The 20,614-nt window shown below is 49.6% G+C and overlaps 1 protein-coding gene across 11 annotated transcripts in view; it reads left to right on the forward strand.

Moving 5' to 3' along the window:
- Positions 1-20,614, forward strand: part of TBCK (TBC1 domain containing kinase) — a 2,754,978-nt gene that overhangs the window by 1,465,891 nt on the left and 1,268,473 nt on the right. For all 11 annotated transcript variants that reach the window (XM_069630931.1, XM_069630933.1, XM_069630936.1 and 8 more), the window contains one exon: positions 18,306-18,432. In XM_069630931.1, coding sequence (XP_069487032.1) covers positions 18,306-18,432 — 127 coding nt within the window. The remainder of the gene's footprint in view (positions 1-18,305; positions 18,433-20,614) is intronic.

The raw sequence follows: 20,614 nt of genomic DNA on the forward strand, positions 1-20,614 counted from the left end.
AGTGCAAACTCCAAAAAGGTGCTAAATTCTTCAAAATAAGCACAGCAAATGGCACACCCCATCGGTAAACATTTATCATAAAAGTTGTGCTCTTGTACCTTAAAACCCAACAAATGTTGACTCTCCTCATGAATGGGCAACAGCCGAAATGCCGACTCAATGTCAGCCTTTCCCATAAGGGCCCCCCTCCCGGCCACTCTTACAATGTCTACTGCCTCCTCAAGGGATGAATCGTGCATTCTGCACAATTCTTCACTGATCTCATCATTGACTGACCTACCCTCTGGAAAAGAGAGATGATGGATCAGCCGGTATTGCCCTTCCTCCTTTTTGGGAACCAGCCCTAGTGGTGATATGACCAGGTTTGGCATTGGTGGTTGCGTGAATGGACCGGCCACTCTGCCCAAATCCACCTCCTTGGCTACCTTCCGTGCCACAACCTCAGGCATCCCCAGCGCTGACCGTAGATTGCGCACCTCTGTGCCCTTTGTCACCCCCCCCCCGCATGGGATCCTGAACCCCCACCTGAAGCCTTCCCACAACAATCTAGCATCTTCAGTGTTATGATAAATATTCAACCATGGAGTCATTTCTTGCAGGTTAACAGGGGTTGGTAATCCAACTTTAATTACACCATTACACATTCTTTTAGAGGTAGATTTTGACATCCTGTTCATAAACTCATTCCTTTTTGACCTTGTCCTTCCCTCTGGAGCTACTCCCCTGCTTCCCTTCGCTGGCTGAGGAGCTGCGTTCCTTGTGGCTCCTTCCCCGAGGGTGTTTAAATCGGCATGCTTTGCCAAAAGGGCAACCTCCTTCCTCGCTGACCCTCCAGCATTCAGCTTGCTCCCCCTGGTAGCTGGCTCTGCTATTCCAGGAGGAGTACCCGCAAAAGGATGCCCTCCCCCCGCCTTGAGAACCCCCCCCCCGCCTCTCCATACCCATCAATGGTGTAGTAGTCCATGGCCCTGGCCATTGGCTCACCCCCCCCCCCCCGGCACCCCGATGCTGGCCAGGTTCCCTGGTTGATGGTAGCTTCCGGCCACCCCAACCCCTGTCCCCGGCATTACCCCCCTCTGCTGTAATACCGCTGCCCCATTACCCATTTGGTTAAATGCATTGATATTACCACATAGTAATTGCCCACTGCCCCCATTCCCCCAGGCTTGCATATATTGCACCACCATACCTTTTACTGCCTCCAAGGATGTGGGGACGTCCTCCCTCGCAGCCACCGGTCTGGTCGCAGGCATGCTGGGTGGTCCCTGACTCCTTGGCACCTCCACAGGTGTAGATGCCGGTGTGGCTGCAATCTCCTGTGCTCTTCCTTTATCCCTTGCCCCTGCTGCCTTTGCCTTCTTGCTCCTTTCCGCCTGCTTCTTGCTTGCCTTTGCTTTCATTGTCCTCACCCGTTTTCTTTTCCCTGTCGGTTCTTCTTCCTCCTCCACCTGTCCTCCATCTTCTTGTTCCTCCGTCTCTTCCTCATCTTGGAACATCAAAGGTGAATCAGGCCTCGCACTAGGCCCTGGTTGCTCCTCCCCAGTCTGCGTTATCAGGGCATCCAGGCAATTCCGGCCGTGTTTAGCAGCTGCCATTTTGGCCATGGCCACGAATGCATCCAAATCCATCCTTCTAATGACCTGGTGGCTGCCTGGTCCTTCTTTCCAAGTTCAAGCCCCGATGTACCTGCTTGGCTGGTACTGGCGACTGTGTGCGCGACAAGGATTGTGTTGCCGATGCTGTGCTGACAGGACGCCGCCTGAGCTTCTCACGTTGTTGTCCATTAGACCAAACTTTGTGCTCGTGCTTCGCTCCTCGAATGCTGCCTGCGCCTGATGGGAGCCGTGAGCCGCGTGTGTGGCGGGAGGTTCAAGCTTCCCTGCTGCTCCCCTCAAGGAGCCCTCCATGCTCCAACGGGGATTGCCCCAAGCAGCTGTGCCCAACGGCCTTGCTGGAGTCCTCGGTGCGCCAACAGGGGATTGCCCTGCACCGCTGGGCGTGACGGCGTCGCTGGCCCGTGTCTTCGTGCTGCTGCACGACTACCTTCTCCTTCACGGGCCGCACGCTTCTTCAGCAACTCGCTCGGCGGCCGGCAACCGTCTGCTCTCTTCCATGTACCTCAGCTGCTTTTTCTGCTCATTCTCAGCTTCCTTGATTGCGGAGTCTAAGCTGGCCCGGTCCACCTGCACGAAGGACTTCTGGGTGTTTCGGTACACTGGCGAGCCCTTCTTCTGTGTACAAGGAGCTCCTTCTTTCCGTTGGAGTGCTTAGCTGGTGGCGATCCTCCCCCTCAGAAAACGAAAACCTTCCTCTGCGGTACCGGCGTCGTCCTGCAGCAGCTGGTGATGCTGCCTTTCGTTCCGGCCCGCTTGTTATAAAGGGGGAATTCCCTCCCCTTTCCTTTGTTAGCCCTTCACGGGCTTTCCCCGAATTTCGCCAGGCTTTTCTTTTCGCAGGCTTTTCTTTCCTTTTGGCGCAGCGCCAGAGTCAGCGCCTCCCCTTCTTCCCTGGCGGGGAGGCCAGGAGGAGGAGGACACTGCCCGGGTTATCGGGGTGCCTCCTCCATTGCTTTGTTCTCTCGTCGTCACTGGCATTCTCTGCGCTACTTTCATTTTATCTCATTTTTGAGAATCTGGCCCTAAATGCTCTGTTTTAAGCATAGATGAATTGCTGTTGAATTTGACACAAGGACACATACAAGCTCTTCATTTCATTGTTTTTTGTGCCTAGACCCTAAATAGCCGCATGATGGTTTTGACCTAGGCATTGACACTGGGTTCATTGCAAGGGAACAGTACTCCCCACCAATCCCATCGGTGAGTTGGGACCTTTCCTAATAGGTGGAGGCTGCCTCATGGGAAGAGTTGGTGCCACATTGCAGATGCTTTCAAGAAACCACAAGCTGCAGTGGCTTCTGTCATTCACCAAGAAAGCAAACACCTCTTCTCCCAGCTATCTCTCCTTTCGGTGCTGCACTCCATAGAATACAGTTGAGTCCCACAATACATTTGTTCCAATTGTACACATAGCTTTTCCACCATTTCCTTCTCATGCCTTCTTGGGCACCTTCTCTATCCCTCATCCCAGCTATATACCTGACATTGCTCCTCTCTACCACTACTGAATGTTCTATCATACTCCTCCTTAGCATCTCTGACCGGCAAAGGCGCTTCAATGCCATGAACTGTGGCAATAGGTGCTATACAAAGGCAAGATAACATAAAAAAAACTAAGAATCTGGTTGAAACCGGAATGCTGGCTTATGAGCAATCTCCCTACGTGTATAGTCACCCATTGAAGAGTTGAGAGCTCTGAAGTATGCAAGGGTAGTCTAATCCTTTTTTTCACTTTAATTTGTATTGAGCATTTGACATTAAACAATACTTTATAACTCAATTAAACATAACCAATGTCACCAACAGTTTTACCCCCATCCCCTCCCTGCACTATAGCTACCAAGCCCGACCAAATGATGAGGACAAACACATAGGTGGGATTAAAACCCTGCCTTCAAGAGATAACTAGCAAGGTTGCTCTACGTACGTGGGTAACACATTAACTTGGGCCCCTTCAGACCCTACAGGCCTGGGGAGGAGCATCAACTTAGAGAAAGTCACAGATCAAAGTTTCAGGGCATCACATCCCTCTTTTAACAAAACCACACTCCATTCCAACAGGAAACTGTCCATCCTCTCAGAGACAACTGCTGAGAGTTTTTCATACGTGAAGATACCCCACAGTTTAGAGAGCCATTCATTCCTGGTCGGAGCAGATGTTTGCTTGCATTTCTGAGCTAGGGCAACCCTTACGGCCCTGAGCATGGCTTCCACTACTCTCGGGAAGCTATTTGTTTTGGATCCAGGGGACGGAACACCAAGCAAGAGTTCAATAGGGTGCAATTACGGGGCAATACCGACCATGTCCTTAATCCAGCTCAACAGTTCAGCCCAGTAGATTTGAATGGACGTGCCGTTCCACCAAATATGGTGCCATATGGTACCCTGTTGGCCACATTCCTTAGGGCAGAACAGTGAGGCTACTGCAAACATTTTAGATAGCCTAGCCGGGGGCAGGTGCCAAGCATGTAGGATTTTAAAATTGTGTTTCATCGCTGCCGTGTAAAGGGACCCAGCCAACATAAATTTACAAACCGTACCCCAGGTGTCCTCTTCTATCTCCGCACCCACCTTTTCCATCCAGAAATGTTTGAAATTCTGTCTCGCCTCAAGGTCTGCCATGACCAAGACTCTGGAGAGTGCTCCCTTCCTTGTGGGGGATTCCACCACAATCCTCTCAAAGGGTGTCAGGGTGCGGGAGAGCTCCTTGCACCACTTGGGGTCCGTCAAAATGCCCTTGACGCGCAGGTATTCAAAGACCGACAGCCGCGTCGGACCCATGGCATCAGCTAAGGTATTGTAACCAATTAAGGTATTATCCCTGAACAGGTGTGCAGCTCTCTCAAGCTCCATGTCCGACCATTGCTGTGTGTTCGGAAGCCCTTTGTTACCTAGATCGAGGGGTGCACCCCACAGCGAGCTCAAGGGGGAGGGCTAGCTGGAGAGGAGTGCATTGGCCTTGTTACGTCTCCATAATGCCCAAAAGACCGCCAGTGTAGGGTGGGATCTAACATGGAGGGGGATTTCCTTGAGTGGGGACCACAGGAAAGTCTCTCACTTTCTTGGGGTGAGTGTGGGTGTCCTCTATATATGTCCAATAATTGCCCATGTCATCCCTCAAGTGCTCCATCATCACCCGTAGCTGTGCTGCTTTATAATATAGTTTAAAGTCTGAAAGGCCAAATCCACCAAAGTCCCTAGGGAGGGTCAGGGTCGCATATTTAACTCTCAGCTTTTTCCCTTTCCAGATGAACTGTTGCACCATGCCCTGTAGCGTCGCGAAGAAAGAGTCTTGGAGGTGGATGGGGCGTGACGAGAAAAGATACAAGAGACTGGGGAGAATGTACATTTTTATTGATACCATTTGGCCGAACCAGGATAGGCTAAGTGGGCTCCAGCATTGGAGGTCTGCCTTAATTTTTTCCACAATTGGGGTGTAGTTGAGGGCAAACAAGGAGTCCAGGTCCTTAGGAGCTTAACACCAAGGTACGGGGTGGACTTGCCTTCGACTCTCCTTCCACTAATCGTTTTCCTACCCGGCCATCTCCTCCTACGGGCATTACACTTGACTTGGAGAGATTTATTTTCAGGCCTGAGAATCTGCCAAAGTAGTGTATCTGGGATTGGAGGCAGGGCAGAGATTCTGGCATGTTAGTCGGGTAGCAGAGAATATTATCGGCAAACAATGATAATTTAAAGTCTTGCTCCCAGCATTGGATACCCGTAATCCCCTGGTCCTATCTAATGGCTATAGCCAGGGGCTCCATAGCCAGGGCATACAACAGGGGGAGATGGGGCAATCCTGCTTGGTTCCGCAAGTGAGCTGAAGGGGGAAGGAGACGGTGGCATTGACCACCACTCTCGCCGTTGGACCGTTATAAAGGGTTGCGATCTTTCCTTTAAACCTTTCTCCCAGTCCCATCCTCTGTAAGACTTTGCTCATATAAAGCCATTCGACCTGGGCGAAGGCCTTTTCCGAGTCTATGGGTACGAGATGAGCTCCTAGTCCTCTATGTGATGCCTCATGGAACAAATGTATGGTCTTCCTTATATTGTCCGCTCCCTGTCTGCCGGGGATGAACCCCACCTGGTCCCTGTGCACCAACAAGGGCAGATTTTGGGCTAGTCTATTGTCTAGGAGCTTTGCCAGAATTTTCACATCGGTGTTCAAGAGGGAGATGGGCCTGTAAGATGAGCACTGGGCAGGGTCTTTCCCCTTCTTTAGGTATGACTACTATCAGGTGACAGTGGAAGGGCGCCTGTTTCCAGGGCATTATTTAACACTTTGGCCATGAAAGGAGCAAGGGTGGAGCGGAATGCCCTGTAAAAGGCTACCGTAAAACCATTGTCCTCGGTAGTGGTGCCCCTTTTCATTCCACTAATGGTATCAATTATTTCCTGGGGAGTGATGGGCGCTTCCATTGGGTCAACCTTTTCCGGGGGAGACGTGGGATTATGAGAGAATTAAGGAAACGGTTAGCGTCAGACCCGTCTCAGTTATATTCTGATGTGTAAAGTGTCTCATAGAATTGGCGGAATTCCTCCACTATCTGAGAATCCTCAAGTAGCTTTGTGCCGTCGGTGGGACACCGAACATCTACTCTACGACTGTACCTAAGCTCCCTCATCCTCTATGCTAGAATCCTATAAGCCTTTTCTCCCTTTTCCATATATTTCTATTTCAAGAAGGCCAGTTTCCGTTCTGGTCGACCAGCTAGAAGAGACTTCAGTTTCTCTTTATGTTGTTGAAGTTCCGCCCACTTCCCCGGGAACATTTGGTACTTAAATTTACCTCCTGGCTGGATGGCCTTAGTTTTCTCTCTGAGAAGCTTCTCCTTTTTCTCCCTCTCTCTTTCTCCTCGCACCCATCCCAATGAGAATCCCCCTCATCATGGCCTTAAATCCCTCCCAGACCCCGCTACACCAACTTCCCCATTGTCATTGACTTTAAAGTATTCTTTTATCGCGACAAGGATTGTCTGGGATAGCGCTCTATCTCGCTGAAGCAAGTCATTGCATGACCACCTCGTTTTGTCTTGGGATTTCAGGGGCGCACCTATTTGGGCTCTCACTAGGTCGTGTTCCGACCTTGGGATGATCTCCACTGTGAACTCAGCTACTCGCTCTTGCGATGAGGAGTCGACCAGGATATAATCGATTCTCAAGAACGTAGCATGCAGCTTGGAAAAGTAAATAAGGGTTCACGCCATTGCTCCATCACATGTGTGTCCGAGAGTCCCAGTTCATCGTTAACTTTACGAAAGTGGGCGGCTACCCGTCACTGGAGTGTCTGAATAGGGACCCTCACACTTTCTGTCCCTCTCGTGCTGCAAGACCATATTGACGTCTCCTCACACAATCAGGGCCCCATCAACAAAGGAGATTATTTTGGATCGAACCCCTTCCCAGTACTGGTCCTGGGCCGCGCTCGGGCAGTAGATGGAGATCACTGTAACCATGGCACCCCTAATCTCCCCCTTGACCATCAAGTAGCAGCCCTCTGGTCCTTACGCAGCGCCTTCTCTTTAAAGTGTGCCCTACCAGACACCACAAAGGCGACACCTTTTTTTAGACGGGCCTGAAGCGTGGAAATCCTCTTGTCTTGATCTGGCTCCCTTCCCCTCACCCAGTGGGTCTCCTGGAGAAATATAAAGTGCAACTTTAGGTGGTTGAACTCCCTCACCACTAGGGGTCGTTTGTGGGGGGAGTTCAAACCCTGTAGGTTTAGTGAGCCCAGCGCCAGTGCGTGTTTTGTGTCATGTTTTGTGTCATCCATCGGGGAGGTGCATCCGTCTCATGAACGTCTCTATCTTAATTACAGTGTGTTCGCCTCCGCTAGGGTTCGGGACGCTCAAGCTCATTAAACCCATTCCCATCCCCCTGTGGGCCAAAAGAGCCTGGTAGCTTGTCAAAAAATTAGGAACAATATAAGTAATAACAAGCCCCCCCTCCCGAGCACCTGGATTACCTGCGACAAAGGAATTGCTGCTGGGCCAGGCCGCCAGTCCCTAACCCCAAAGGCTTGGCCTGAAATCAAGTACCTCCTCTGTTAGGCAGAAACCTGTGCAGTTCCCTTAGGGACCACTGCAAAAAGTTTAAGACTACAGGAATTAGCAGTAAACCCAATTGGTAGCAGTCTGCACCACCCAGATTTACCTGGTAGCTGTGGCTGAGCAGTCAGACTTCTCTCAAGAAGAGTTAGGCAGTATATAGAGCATACACAATAGGGCAGGTACACACAGTAGAACAAGCAAACACTGACCAGAGCTTTGGTGTAAAAGATATATAATTATTTATTTAAAAACACATCTAAGAAAACACTCTGGCACTAATCTCAAGCAAGTTCAAAAACACAGTTACTAAAGTATATACACTCCCTTAAAAGAATATTAGACAAGTCTTAAGTAAAGCCCCACTTATTTTCAGACATCGGTGAGCGCTTAACGCAGATGGCACTCTAATAATTCGGTTTAAAAGGGAGAGAAAGGCAGAGCATAAATTGAAACAGATCCCAACACTTTCAAAAGAACACAGCAAGAGAGGAAGGCAGAATCAAACCGTGAAGTTAGAGATCAGAAAGCCGGATCCACTTTAAGAGGATCAGAACGAAATGTGTCCAAGGTCACACAGTTGAAAAGTGCACAAAAGTCTTGAAAAGGTTCAGGAAGAAGTTGGACCAAAAGAAAGGGATCAGTTAGATGGTCAAGAGGCCAGCCCAGTCTAGAAGGTTAAGGATTTACTGTCACCTTGTAGCAATCTATAGAGACGGAGGCTAGGCGGACACAGTACCTTGAACTGGTGAGAACACTCCAGCGGGGACAGTTGTTCCTGGCAGCGGTTGCGAGTTGGTGCTTCGTCCGGCAGAAGAGAAGATCTCGTCGGGGGGGAAAGCAGGGGGTCGTTATACTGCCAGGGAAGAAACCAGCCGCAGAGTTTCTCGATTCAAAGGAGTGGTCCTTTTATTCGCGTTCAGTGGTAAGTGGCTATCCGGTTGCTGGGGTGCTTGGCACGGGCAATTCGACCACTAGACGTCCTAGTAGGCGAAAAGGAAAGCGAACTGGTTGTCCCTACCAGCTCAAGGGGGAGAGACTCTCTGGCAAGAAGATCTCCTCTGTCGTCGGGAAGTGGTGAGACGGTTCAGCAGGGCTCCACCGGTGGAGTCGTTGTTGCAGGTCGGCTCAGCTTCTCCCCCTTCGGATTCTCAGGTCCTGTGGCGACTTCTGAAGCTCCAGTCCCAAAAGCCCTGCTTTTATGCAAGAAACCCCCATTCATCCAGCCTAGCTGTCAATCAAACATGCTAAGTGGTGAGCCGGCCGGCTCACCACTTGGGCCAATCACACAAGAGTGTAACTTGAGTTGCCAAGGCAACTCAGTCCAGGGTGCCTAAACCCCCTCCCACACTCCCTGTGGTACCCAGACAGAGTGGCACCACTTTTGGAGGCTTCTGTGGAGAAGCCCGCCAAAAAGTGGAACAAAGGGCTCGACTTGGGTTGGAGTCACAGAAGAGAACACAAACGCCATTTTAGAATCAAGTTCTGGCAAAAAATACCAACCGGTGAATTAATATTAAATAAATAACCCAGCGGTATGTTCGAGGCTATAGGAATTAAATAATTAAAGTTGGTAGCCTCGAACAATGGGAAAATCCCATAGAGATATATTCGCGGTCGAATATAAAAAGTGGTATCCACTGCCACCAGCCAAAACTCGATCAGGGGGGACGGAGACGTGCCCCCTCGAATAACAGACCCCGGGCAAATTGCCCCGACCAGTACGTCCACAATATGATGGTTTGTATTGGTTTCTGTTAATAATTTGGGACTAGTAAAGCCAAAGGTGACTTTACATGCCCTGGGAGACAGTAGTCAGTTCCAGGGTATGGAGTCTATGGGGGGTGTCACTATGACACCCCTGTGTCACTGCACTTAGGGTGCTGTGTAACACACATAGTAAAAACACATGAGACCCCATAGCCCATAAAACACATTAACAGTAAAAGGAAACCCTCAAATCATGTCCAAGAGTGTGAGGAAGAGAGTCTCACTCTTGGCAGGAGAAGAAAACAAACTCCAGAAATCCAGCAAAGCTGCTGGGGGACTCACTAGGTTTGGGAAATTAGCCTTACAGAGAATTCTTCCTAACATCCTCTGAGCCCCCCTGCCTCTCCTATATAACCAAACCAAGCTAAAGATCAACTCGTACACTCCCCCCCCCCCACTAAGTTCAACCGTGCAGCAAAAAGTCACCTCTTCCAGTGTACAAATTGGCTCCCAAGACCAGAGCATCGTTGCCAGGGCATCTGCTCTAGCGTCAGGCAACCCATAGATCCAAACTGGGCCATGGTTCAATCTTCCGATGGGTCACAATACAGTCCCTAGACTCCCTCCCGGCTCGGGCACAACCCAGATGTCTTCCCGGGTCCCGGGGGGGGGGGGTTTGCAGTGTATTGGAAGTCTAATTATTCCTTGGGGGACAGAGTTATCCGTTGGAAACCTTTGGGGATGTCGGGTCAATTTTCGAAACTTCCTGTTGCAGCGGACGCTACACCTCTCGACAAAACCATTTGCCTTCTGGGATTCCGTCAACTCCCTCCCTCGATATTTTCTGGGTCGCCGGAACTTGGGGCGGATTCTCCTAGGAGCTCCTGTGTCACACGGCGGATGTCAACTTCCGTAACTACGGAATATTTGTATCCCTCATGCTCGAAGGAGAGCGAGAAGGGGAAGCCCCACCTGTAGTGGAGACCCCTTTCGATTGAAGCCACTTTGTTAGGGGGCCACACAGCCTTCTCCTGGTCAGGGTAAAAGCTGAAAGATCCTGATGGATGGTTATTCGGGCGTCTCCCAACTCTACTGTGCCCTTCTTCCTCGCTAGCTCCAGAATCTTTGTCTTCTTAGCGAAGTAATGAAACCTTGCCAACACTGATCTTGGCCCTCTGGAGCTTGCTCCCCCTCTGAGCTCAATCGATAGTTGGTTTGTTGGTGTTTACCTCGTCGAAAAGCTTACTGACCACTTTGTTGATGGCTTTCAAGATGTCAGCCTGAGTCTCGCCGTCTAGTCCCCGGAAGCCCAGGAACCACTGGCGTAACAGGGGCCCCCGCAGCCCCCGCGGTGCGGGGGGGCCCGCGGTGTGGGGGGCCCCACCAGCACATGGCTGGGAGGGGGCCCCAGTAAAAAAAAAAAAAAAAAAAAAAATATTTTTTTCTAAAAAAAAAAAGTTTCTTTTGAAATTCACTCTGCATTCATAAAGAACATTTCTGTAACAGAAATAATTTCTTTATGAAGGCAGAGTGACTACAAAAAGAAACTTTCTTTTTGAAGTCTGAGGGCCCCCGTACCCCATGACATGGAAGACCCTAGGCTGGAGGCCTCCATGTCATGGGGTGGGGAACCCTATGCCTTCAAAAAGAAATTGTTTGTTTTTGAAGCCACTCAGCCATCATAAAGAAATTATTTTGATTATGGTTCGGTCCTTAACTGAAATAATTTCTTAATGAAGTTATAGTGACTTAAAAAAGAAACAATGGGGCTCATTCTGACCATGCCGGTCCGGAAACAACGGTGCTGGTAAGCTTACAGGCACTGTTGTTTCCGGACCGGCATATTACAGGTCTGCCTGGTGGGGCTGCCGTGCCCGACAGGTCTGACCCTGCCAGGCACAGCAGCCACGGTAGGCAGACCTGTCACGGAAGCACCGGCACCGTTAACAATGGTGCAGGTGCTTCTGTGTCCCCATTCCCGTGGAGTCTGGGGTTTAACGAAATTACCGGCACCTGATTTCCCAGCCGCCGGACTTGAAATAGCACGGTGGCACCGGGAAGTCAGGCCTTAGTAATTTTTTATGGGTCTGGCGGCAACCCGCCGGTAGCACCGGCACGGTTACCGCTGGACCCGTAATGAGCCCCAATTTCTTTTTTAAGTAATAGGGCCCCCCCTCAACTCCATGAGGTGTGCGTGTATGAGTCTATGGTGAAAGGGTGCACACTCAAATGTATAGCCGGCTGCCGGTGTGTGTATGGTGAAAGGGTGCACACTTAAATGTATGGGTGGCTTTGGGGGTGTGCCTGCATGGTGAAAGGGTGCACACATAAATGTATAGGTGGCTACCTGTGTGAGTGTATGGTGAAAGGGTGCACACTTAAATGTGTGGATGACTGGGTGTGTATAAGGTGAATGGTGTGTGTGCTTGTGTACAGGGACACAAGAAAACCTTCATTTTGGGGGGGCTAACCCTTCAAATGTTGGGAGAGGCGCTGACTTCACATGCGGTGGGGAGGGGGAAACTTATTTGTGTGGGCGCCTCCAAATTATTTACGCATTTTAATGAGACTATTCTAGTGCAGATTCAATGTTACAAGCAGTTAACTCTCTCCTATAAGTCTCCTGTTCCCTCTCTACCCTTCCAATCACTCCCCTGGCATGCAAGTACTAAAACCACATCACGATTTCAATCGCCTAAACAATGTGGAATTTGAATGCAGGTACTAACAGTGAAATGCTTTACGTTGGTAATTGCTGGGTTCTTGTTAACAGCAAAAACCAGGTCCCGTTTAAAATCTGTGTCCTGTTCGGTCTGGCAACTGCTCTAAAGGTTAGCCAAGTTGAGTCAATATAGCCCAAAATGTCAGGGGGGGTAGTGCTGAAGCCCAGTCAACTCAATGGTGTTGCGCTACTACTTGTGTTTAATGCCTTGCTTACTCCTAGCCCTATTCTTCCTCGTCCCAGTACTTATATACGAGGCAGTACGTGTGTTTGAGGCACTCTGCCTCATACAAAAGTACTGGGAAGAGGTAGAGGTACATGGAGGTAATGCCTGATTTAGCTACCTGTAATCTTCATCACTCCTAGTCCCACTGTTCCTCATCCCAGTACTTACCTATGAGGCAAGGAGCCTCATACGAAAGCTCTGGGAATAGGAAGAGGGACGCAGAGGTAATTCTGGGCCAAGGAGCTGATTGTGGAGGTTAGGGTGGTGGGTGGGAGGGAGAGTGGATGTGTGGGGGGGCAGGATTGTGTGATAAATCATAATGGTTGTCCATGTCCAGGCTAAGCAGGCATGATATGTGGTATTAGTGGCTAGAGAGGCATTTTGATTTAGCCAGTCTAGTCATTCCTCAGTTTGGTATGACTTTCTTTTAACTGGACATTTCTGATAAAGTAGTCCTGCTAACTTTAATTACCTGGCTAGATTGGCATTTGGGTGCTGCCAGTCTAGCCATTTCTTACTGCGGCATTGTATATTTTTCTGGGCATCTGTGATAAAATGATATGATGTGATTCAAGTCATTTATAATGCGCCTGTACACAAGTGTACACAAGGGAGGGATGATAGAGGGAGGACAAGACAAACGATCTCACTAGGCCTTGTGTCATTGTGAGAACGAGAAGTGCAAGGGAAAAGGGAGCAGGGAAGTGCAAGTGAGAGGGGAGGGGAAAACAGGGCAGCAATGCTCTCAGTAAGTGCAGCCAGGGCAGAGCAGCTATTGGTTGTGCAAGGAGAACAATGGACTGCAAGGTTACAGTTACAGCCCCTAAGTGCATGGTAGGCCCGGAGGCAGTGCAAGGGTGACCAATCAAGAAAGAGCCTGGACTCAGAGAGACTCTGAGGGTAGCCAAGCAGCCAGTCAGTACAGCAGACATGTAGGTCAGGTAGGTCAGCAGGGGGGGAGAGAGAGCGAAAGCAGCAGAGAAGAGGAAAGCTTTTAGCTGCTTCCGAAACTTCAGGTTGTCCGCCTCAAGTTTGAGAGGGGCAGGGAGGCCATTCCAGTTGGAGGCACCAGCAGAGGAGAGAGGTCTACCCCCACTCTCTGCCTGGAGAAATATCTAAGCCTTAGAGAGTTGGAGGTAGCTGAGTGAAGGGTTAGAGAAAGAAGGTATTTTGGAAGAGAGCATTGGATTTAGTGTTGGCACTGGCCCCAGAAAGCCTTGTGGGCAATGCAAAGGTTCTTGAACTTGATCCTTGCAGCCAGTGGAGAGATTTCAGGGCTGGAGAAATACAATCCCAGGGCTTGAGGCCAAGGCTAAGTCTTGCAGTCCTGTTCTGGATCATTTGCAGATGAAGGAGACTAGAGGAAGACAGATTGAGAAAGTGGCTGTTGCAGTAGTCCAGCTTAGAGACAGTGAGCTTCTGGTGGAGAGTGAGAAAGGGAAGAGTCCCTTTGAGGAGGAGCAGCTGGTAGTGGGACTTCTTGGTGATGACCGAGATGTTAGGAGAGAAAGAGAGTGTGGCGTTGAAGATGACACCAAGGTTTTTTGTCTCGCAGGAAGGCAAAGGAAGAGGGCCCAAGGTGGTCTGCTATAGTGAGAGAGGAAACACAGTGGCAAGGGTCCCAATGAGAAGGATCTCTGTCTTACTGGCATTAAGGCAGAGATTGTTGGAGGCGCACCAATCCTGAATCGTGGATAGACAGTCAGGAATGAGCAAGAGAGGAGAGGAGGATGAGGGGAGCCTGAAGGAAAACTGAGTCATCCGCACAACACTGAAAGTTAGAGGATAAGGTAGAGATCAGGGAGGCCAAAGTGGCCAAGTAGAGGTTGAAAAACCAGCGTGAGAGGATAGAGCCCTGGGGAATGCCACAGGTAGAGAGAGGTGGCGGAGAGAATGGGACCACGATCGACCTGGGAGCGGAGTGGCGGTCCAAGTGGAAGTAGGTCAGTCACTCTAGGGTCTGATCTGTGATGCCCAGGTTCTCACAGAGTCGATTGATCAGGATGGCGATGTTGACCCTGTCGAAAGCAGAGGAAAGATGAAGGATGAGAATAGAAGGAATGCTGGAATCAAGGTTAGAGAGCAGCACAGGTGTTAAGGAGAGCAGTTTCCATGCCTCTGGCAGCTCTGAAGCCAGACTGATGGTCATGGAGACAACCAACAGATTCAGTGTGGAGAGTAAGCTGGGAGATGGCAAGCTTTTCCAAGAGTTTGCTCAGGAAAGGTGGAGATTGAGCGATAGTTTTCCAGCAGGTAGGATCAGCAGACTGCTTCTTGAGGAGTGGGTGCACAAGGGAGTGCTCAAAGGGAGAGGGGAACATTGCAGTGGCGAAAGAGTGATTACAGAAATCGGCCAAGGCTGGAGTGAGGGTGTCAATATGGGCTTTGATGGTTCTGGAGGAGCAGCGGAGCACCTGTTTGGACGACACTTTCATAGATCGGACTTGTCTAGAAACCTCGTCAGGTGTTGTCAGAGAGAAAGAGAAAAAAGGAGGAGAAGAGAAGAGATGGCCAAAATGGGCCGAGAGAGGAAGAGGACATAGAGGACAGGATGTCCTGAGATTTAGCATAGAAATGAGAGGCCAGAGCTGTACAGAGGGCATGGGAGGGAACAGAAGAGGTATAGACCACAACAGGATTGATCAGTTCCTTGCAGATTTTAAAGAGTTTGGCCGTGTTGTTCGAGGCCATGGAGACACATGCTTTACTGTGTGCTCTCTTCTTGATGAGTGTTATTGCTTTGACTGGCATTTTGCTGAAAACAGTCTAGGTATGTCTAAATGTGGCCTGGCATTCTGTACTATAATGTTATTACGTGTTTACACTGGTCTACATTGTGCAGCCAGTTGGAAGCATTAATGTTCCTGTGCACTGTTGGTGACTTGCATGTATTGGATTGTGTTACCCTACAAAACAATTGCAAACACTCTGGCTTTATAGCCAATTTATCTCAGAAAGTGTGCTGTATATTGCATTAAAACACATATTTATATCTTTTCCCTAGTGCAGTGTGCGGCATACCCCTTCAGCAGCACGTTCATGCGTATTGTGCAAGCGTGACAGTCTAGACCGGCCCAGAGTGTGGCGCAACCCGTGATTTGTTGCCGAGTTGGGGGGCCCCTCAGCATGGCTCGCAGGGGGGCCCCCACATTTTGTGTTACGCCACTGCCAGGAACCTCAGATTATTGCATTGCTCTCGATTTCCAAGTCATTCATCTTGAAGGGCACTTTTCTTCCTGCCTTTCCAGCTCCGAAAGTCTCATCGAATTGGGTCTCCAGGAGGTCAAAAGATGTTTGGTTGGTCTCCAGGCCTTGGATGCGTTCATCCATAATGTCTACTTTTTTGTCCAGGCCATCAAACCTCTTCCTGATGTCTGCCCTGAAGCCGCTGATTTCATCCTACAGGGCTGCCATGCCCTTGCTCACTAATTGCGCCTTGTCTGTGCCTGCCATCGATGTGTTGGGCGTATTTGCTTGCAACGCGGGCAGGGTCTGCTCGCGTCGAAATTGCTGAAGAGAATCGTCCCAACTCATGGACGAGCAATGCTGTGGGACCCTCCCAGGGCACAAATGGAGTACCAGTTGCGTGGGGGGCAGACGTCCCTTGCTTCCCCAGAGGGTATTCTCCAGGACTGGGCAACAGGCGGGGGTAGGTGTGTGGTGGACAGGCCACCTCGTGCCTTGATGACACAGGGCACCCGGGGCTACGGCCTGATTGTATGGATGACCAACTGATGACGGTTGTCCAGGGAGACAGGAGGGGAGGGCAGTTTATTCCTGTGAAAAGTCAAACTACCATGACTGCGTAGGCTAGCGTGACCCTAACCACCTCTCCCGGTCCCATATGCCCAAGGGGGGCGGCGCTCTGGGCTTTGGTCATACTCTCCCAGACTGGTGAGTTGAGATGAGGCCTAGTGTGAGTGTGTCCCGGGGTAGGAGAGGAACGGGGGCCTCTGCGCATGGGCCCATGCGGCCTGCTCCTGGTGCCTTGCTTGCTGCTGTTCTGCCTCTGGGTCTATCGCATCGCTAGTCTCCCTCACCCCTTGAAGCCCCTGCAGGCCTAAAGTGTTAATGGCGCCTTATGCAGGATCAGGCAGCACACTTGCTGCTTCTTCCTAGCTGACACGGGCGGGGCAGACAAGAGGAGGAGCCACGGGTTCCTTCATTCGGTTGCGGCTGCCTTCCGTTGGATCTCCGTTGGGGGTGCGAGGCAAGCTCCCTCTGTAACGCAGGGGGTGGCCTGCCCCTGGCCATTTCCGCTTCGTTCACCCATCTGGGGGTGCTCCGTTGCGGGGACTTTAACCGCAACAGGGGTACCCTTCGCCTGGGGGCCTGTCTCTATACTTGCAGCCTCGCGTATTGACTGCTGCAGTGCACTTCTCCGGGCCAGCTCCGGTGTTACGCGGGATTGCAGGCCCGCGCTCGTCTGCCCAGCGCTCTGCCTCTCCCTTGACACGGTGGTGCTCAGTCACCCCGGTGGCTCCAGCCTCTGTTTTCTCACCTGGGGGGTCCCCAGGGGTTCTGCTGCAGTGGGGGAGGGGAGGTTTGAATCCGCTCTTCAAGGGCTGCTGGGGGGGAAGGGGGCACCAACCCTTTTATCAGCCTTGGTGGCGGGGGATCAACACAGGAGCTTAGCTCATCTCTGCACCCCCTGGTGGTAACCCTAATCCTTTTTTAGTACTCTGCTGTCTAGTGCTTTTAATGAGTTGTGTGTTTTTTTTCTATTAAATATTCTGATTCTTTGGGTTGAGAATAAACTGCTAATTTAGTATTATTAATTGTGCATTTGTAAGGTGTTCGAAGCCTGGGAGAGTGCTTTTTGTTCAGAACTTCATGAAGAGTTTGTCCTGGAAGCATCATATCGAGGTTCTGTTCAGGGGGCCTGTGCACTAGGGGCACGTAGGAATGTCACACACCTCTGTCCTCTCCAAGTGTAGCGACTTTGGCATGTGTGGTTTCAGTGCTATTCATCAGTTGACCCACATCTTCCGAATGTAGTCGGGTCTCACAAGCATTCCCATGTAAAATGTAAGTTTTTATGGAATTGTGTCCTCCAGCAGAGTCCTTATCTTAAATATCATCTCCCTGCTTCAGATGTGTGGGTACTCCAGATAGTATCCCAGGGCTATTGCCTACCTTTTCTGAAAAGACCCCTGAATTACCCTCCAGTTGTGCATTATTTCCTCTGCTCCAGCAGCTGATATTCAGGATTGGTTGGTGCCACTCCATTTTCAGGATGCTTACTTTCATGTGCCTATCCATCCCAAGCACAGCAAGTACCTGAGGGTCATGATTGCCAGTACTATCAATTTCTCATTCTACCTTTCGGCCACACCTCTGCCCCAAGAGTCACCAAATAGTTGGTGGTTGTGGCAGCTAGTCTGTGAAGATGGGGATCCACATAGTTCCCCAACTAGACAATAGGATTTTTTTCTCCAATATGGACTTTTTAAATAATGTAATTCACCAACGTGGCTGATTATGGGGAAAAAACAATGATCTGAGGTAATGGGGCGCAGTGCAAGCTTTTTATACTGACTCCTACATCATGTCCAGTCTCCGGTGTTGAGGTGCCACGGTGCAGATGCCGCTTAGTGCCCCCTGGTGTCGAAATCTTTCCGAGATCTGCTAAAGCAGGAAGATGATATGTAAGATGAGAAATCTGTGGGAGGAACATCCATCAGAAAGGACATTACCTGGGATAAGTCATTTGTTGTACTCAACCACTCCTATTTCCTTGCACAGTCCTTAAGGTAAACGGAAAACCATGAGTAGATGAACTCCCCCCTACTTTCCACTGTGTAATATATACAAAGGAGGTTTACAACTTACAGTACATCAACTTTTACAACAGAATAAATATCTTTCCAATGCAAAAGTGTTGGTTGTATGCTTCTTGTGCATGTTTTGGGTGTAGCAGACATCCTAATCGTCTCTGTTTTTAGTTCCTTACTGTTTTTCTGTACTTTTCTCTACTGCAGATAGAAGTTGACATTCCTCGCTGCCATCAGTATGATGAGCTGCTCTCCTCACCCGAGGGACATGCAAAATTCAGACGTGTTTTGAAAGCGTGGGTCGTTTCTCACCCTGACCTGGTGTATTGGCAAGGTAAGCTGAGTTTTCAGTTACACATACAAATCTCTTTCCAAATGTTGCCCAAAATGTACCCTTATTTGTCCTCATTTGGTTCCAGAATGTCTATCTTGATTTATGTTTTTGACTTGGCTCCGGTGATACCCCACTGCTAATCTAATTTATATCCTTATTTATGAATTTTTATTTTGGCAGCAGGCTATTTAGCAACACTCCTACTCCGTCGAGGCGCATTTACTTCATCTTGGTTGAAGATTAATATGCAATCTGGTCTGACATTGCCCCTTATTTCTTGTCCCCATTAGCCCATATCCGAGCTTTTGGGTTGCTAAGTAGAGGGAGTTGACCATCCACCAAATAATTTGTAGATTTTCCTCTGGATCTCTTTATCAATGGTCCTCATACTATTCTCTTCAGGACCTTCCACTTGGAAGCTGCCAACTTCGTCCAGTACCATCATTTTATGGCACCACAGTGTCTGATGAATTCAGGTCCCAGTTGGGTACCATGCCCCTGTGATCAATGCTATGAGTATGAAATAGAAGTCCCTAACATAATTGCTTTCTATAGGCTTCTGTCCACTTGTGAGTTGGTTGTGGTTTTGGCTCCCCTGTTTGGGAAGAAAGGACCTGGTTTCTTACCTGTGAAAGCCACACCATATTTGGACGTAGATGTGGGTCAAAAGCCTTAAGCGGCTTTGTTTCCTGATGTGCTTCTTTTGTCAGGGTAAAGAGATCTTTTTCCATCTCTTTTTAATCTTTTTTGGTTGCTTCTCTGATAGTGTGGTGGAAGTGTCTCATATGCATTGAATTGCAAGTGGACCAATTCTGCCAGTAGGAAACAGTAGGAAGTTGTGTCACACAGTTTACCTTGCACTGCAAGCATCTCTCTGTATCGAATTCTAGTTTCTTTAATGTCAAAAAACAATTTGCAGTGCTGGACCGAAACATTATGGTATGTGTGTATTGTATCTTGCGTAGTCATTCAAAAGATAAAAACAACTTCTTTGGTTCAGAAGCTCTGATTAATAGCATGCCCTACGATGGCGAGACATTTTGTGTCTGATGTGAATACAAGACCGACTGCTTTGTTTTGACTGCCTATCAATGGGCTTCTTGGGTCCTTATTGTGCATTGGATATATTTGATGCTTGCATAATCTTGCCTTCAAAGTGCAATTTCTCTGATGCTGAATGTTTTTAAATTTATGTCCAGAAAAGGTGTGACATTTCTGGGCAAGCTCATAATAATGTTTTAGGATTTTGCCATGGGGATCATTTGATATGTCATTCATAACGCGTCTGTACACAAGTGTTTCTAGGCGCAACAAGACAAGGGAGGGAAGATAGGAGGACAAGACAAACAATCTTAGTAGGCCTTGTGTCATTCAGATCGTGCAAGTGTGAGAACGCGAAGTGCAAGGGAAAAGGGAGGGGGGTGCAAGTGAAAGGGAAGGGGAACACAGGGCAGTAATGCTCTGAGTAAGTGCAGCCAGGGTGGCGTGGCTCCTGGTAGTGCAAGGAGAACAAGGACTGTAGGGTTACAGGCCCTAAGTGCGTTGTAGGCCTGGTGGCAGTGAAAGGGTGACTGATCAAGAAAGAGCCTGGTACCCAGTGAGACTCTGAGGGTAGCCAAGCAACCAGTTGTTACAGCAGACAGGTAGGTCAGCCGGTGAGGGAGAGGGAGAAAGCAGAAGATAAGAGAAAGGTATTGAGCTGCTTCCGAACTTCAGGTGTTCCGGCCCATGTTTGAGAGGGACAGGGAGGCTAATCCAGAGGAAGGCACCTGCAGAAGCAAGAGATCTACCCCCACTCTCTGCCTGGAGAAGCGTCTAACCCTTAGAGAGTTGGAGGTAGCTGAGCAAAGGGCTCGAGAACGAAGATATTTTGATAGAGTTGGTTGGATGTAGTGCGGGCCCCTGCCCCAGAATGCTTTGTGGACAATGCAAAGGGTCTTGAACTTGATCCTTGCAGCCATCGGGAGCCAGTAGAGCGATTTCAGAGCTGGAGAGATACGGTCGCTGGGCTTGAGGCCAAGGATAAGTCTTGAAGTCCTGTTCTGGGTTAGTTGCAGAGGGCAGAGAGTAGAGGAAGGCAGATTGAGAAAGAGGATGTTGCAGTAGTCTATCCTAGAGAGAACCAGGGCTCTGGAGACAGTGAGCTTCTGGGGGGACAGTGAGAAAGGGAAGAGTCTCTTTG

This window comes from Ambystoma mexicanum, chromosome 6q, assembly GCF_040938575.1.
Source record: "Ambystoma mexicanum isolate Mex_15411 chromosome 6q, UKY_AmexF1_1, whole genome shotgun sequence".
NCBI classification, from domain to species: domain Eukaryota; kingdom Metazoa; phylum Chordata; class Amphibia; order Caudata; family Ambystomatidae; genus Ambystoma; species Ambystoma mexicanum.